Source organism: Alligator sinensis, unplaced genomic scaffold (genome assembly GCF_000455745.1).
Source record: "Alligator sinensis unplaced genomic scaffold, ASM45574v1 scaffold79_1, whole genome shotgun sequence".
Lineage (NCBI taxonomy): Eukaryota > Metazoa > Chordata > Crocodylia > Alligatoridae > Alligator > Alligator sinensis.
In genome coordinates, this window is record NW_005842706.1 from 798,544 (window position 1) to 798,829 (window position 286).

General features: G+C 30.8%; 1 protein-coding gene across 1 annotated transcript in view; it reads left to right on the forward strand.

The window, feature by feature from the left end:
• LOC102376568 (olfactory receptor 6N1-like) overlaps window positions 1–171 on the forward strand; it is an 8,252-nt gene extending 8,081 nt beyond the window's left edge. The window contains exon 2 of the mRNA XM_006034122.1: window positions 124–171. Within this exon, the coding sequence (XP_006034184.1) occupies window positions 124–171 (48 nt within the window). The remainder of the gene's footprint in view (window positions 1–123) is intronic.
• The last annotated feature ends 115 nt before the right edge of the window (window positions 172–286 follow it).

Consider the following 286-nt stretch of genomic DNA (forward strand, 5'->3'; position numbering starts at 1 on the left):
GTGCTTCTTATTTTAAATACTTTATTACTCTTTTCCATTCTTAATAATTAAATGTCTAAAGGAAATTCAAGTGAGAAAGGAAAATATACTTGGAAGAGCTAGTGTATTTGAAATTGCAATGAGAAACTTGAACGTATTTCTTACCTGCTTTACATTGGGATAGACATGTAGATTTTTTAGAGAGAAGGAATGCGATGAAAAAAAGCCATCTAAATTGTGCAAGACAAAGCAGTGCAGTGAGAAAAATGGAATGCAGCGTAAAAAAAACATAAAATAAAGCAGGAAT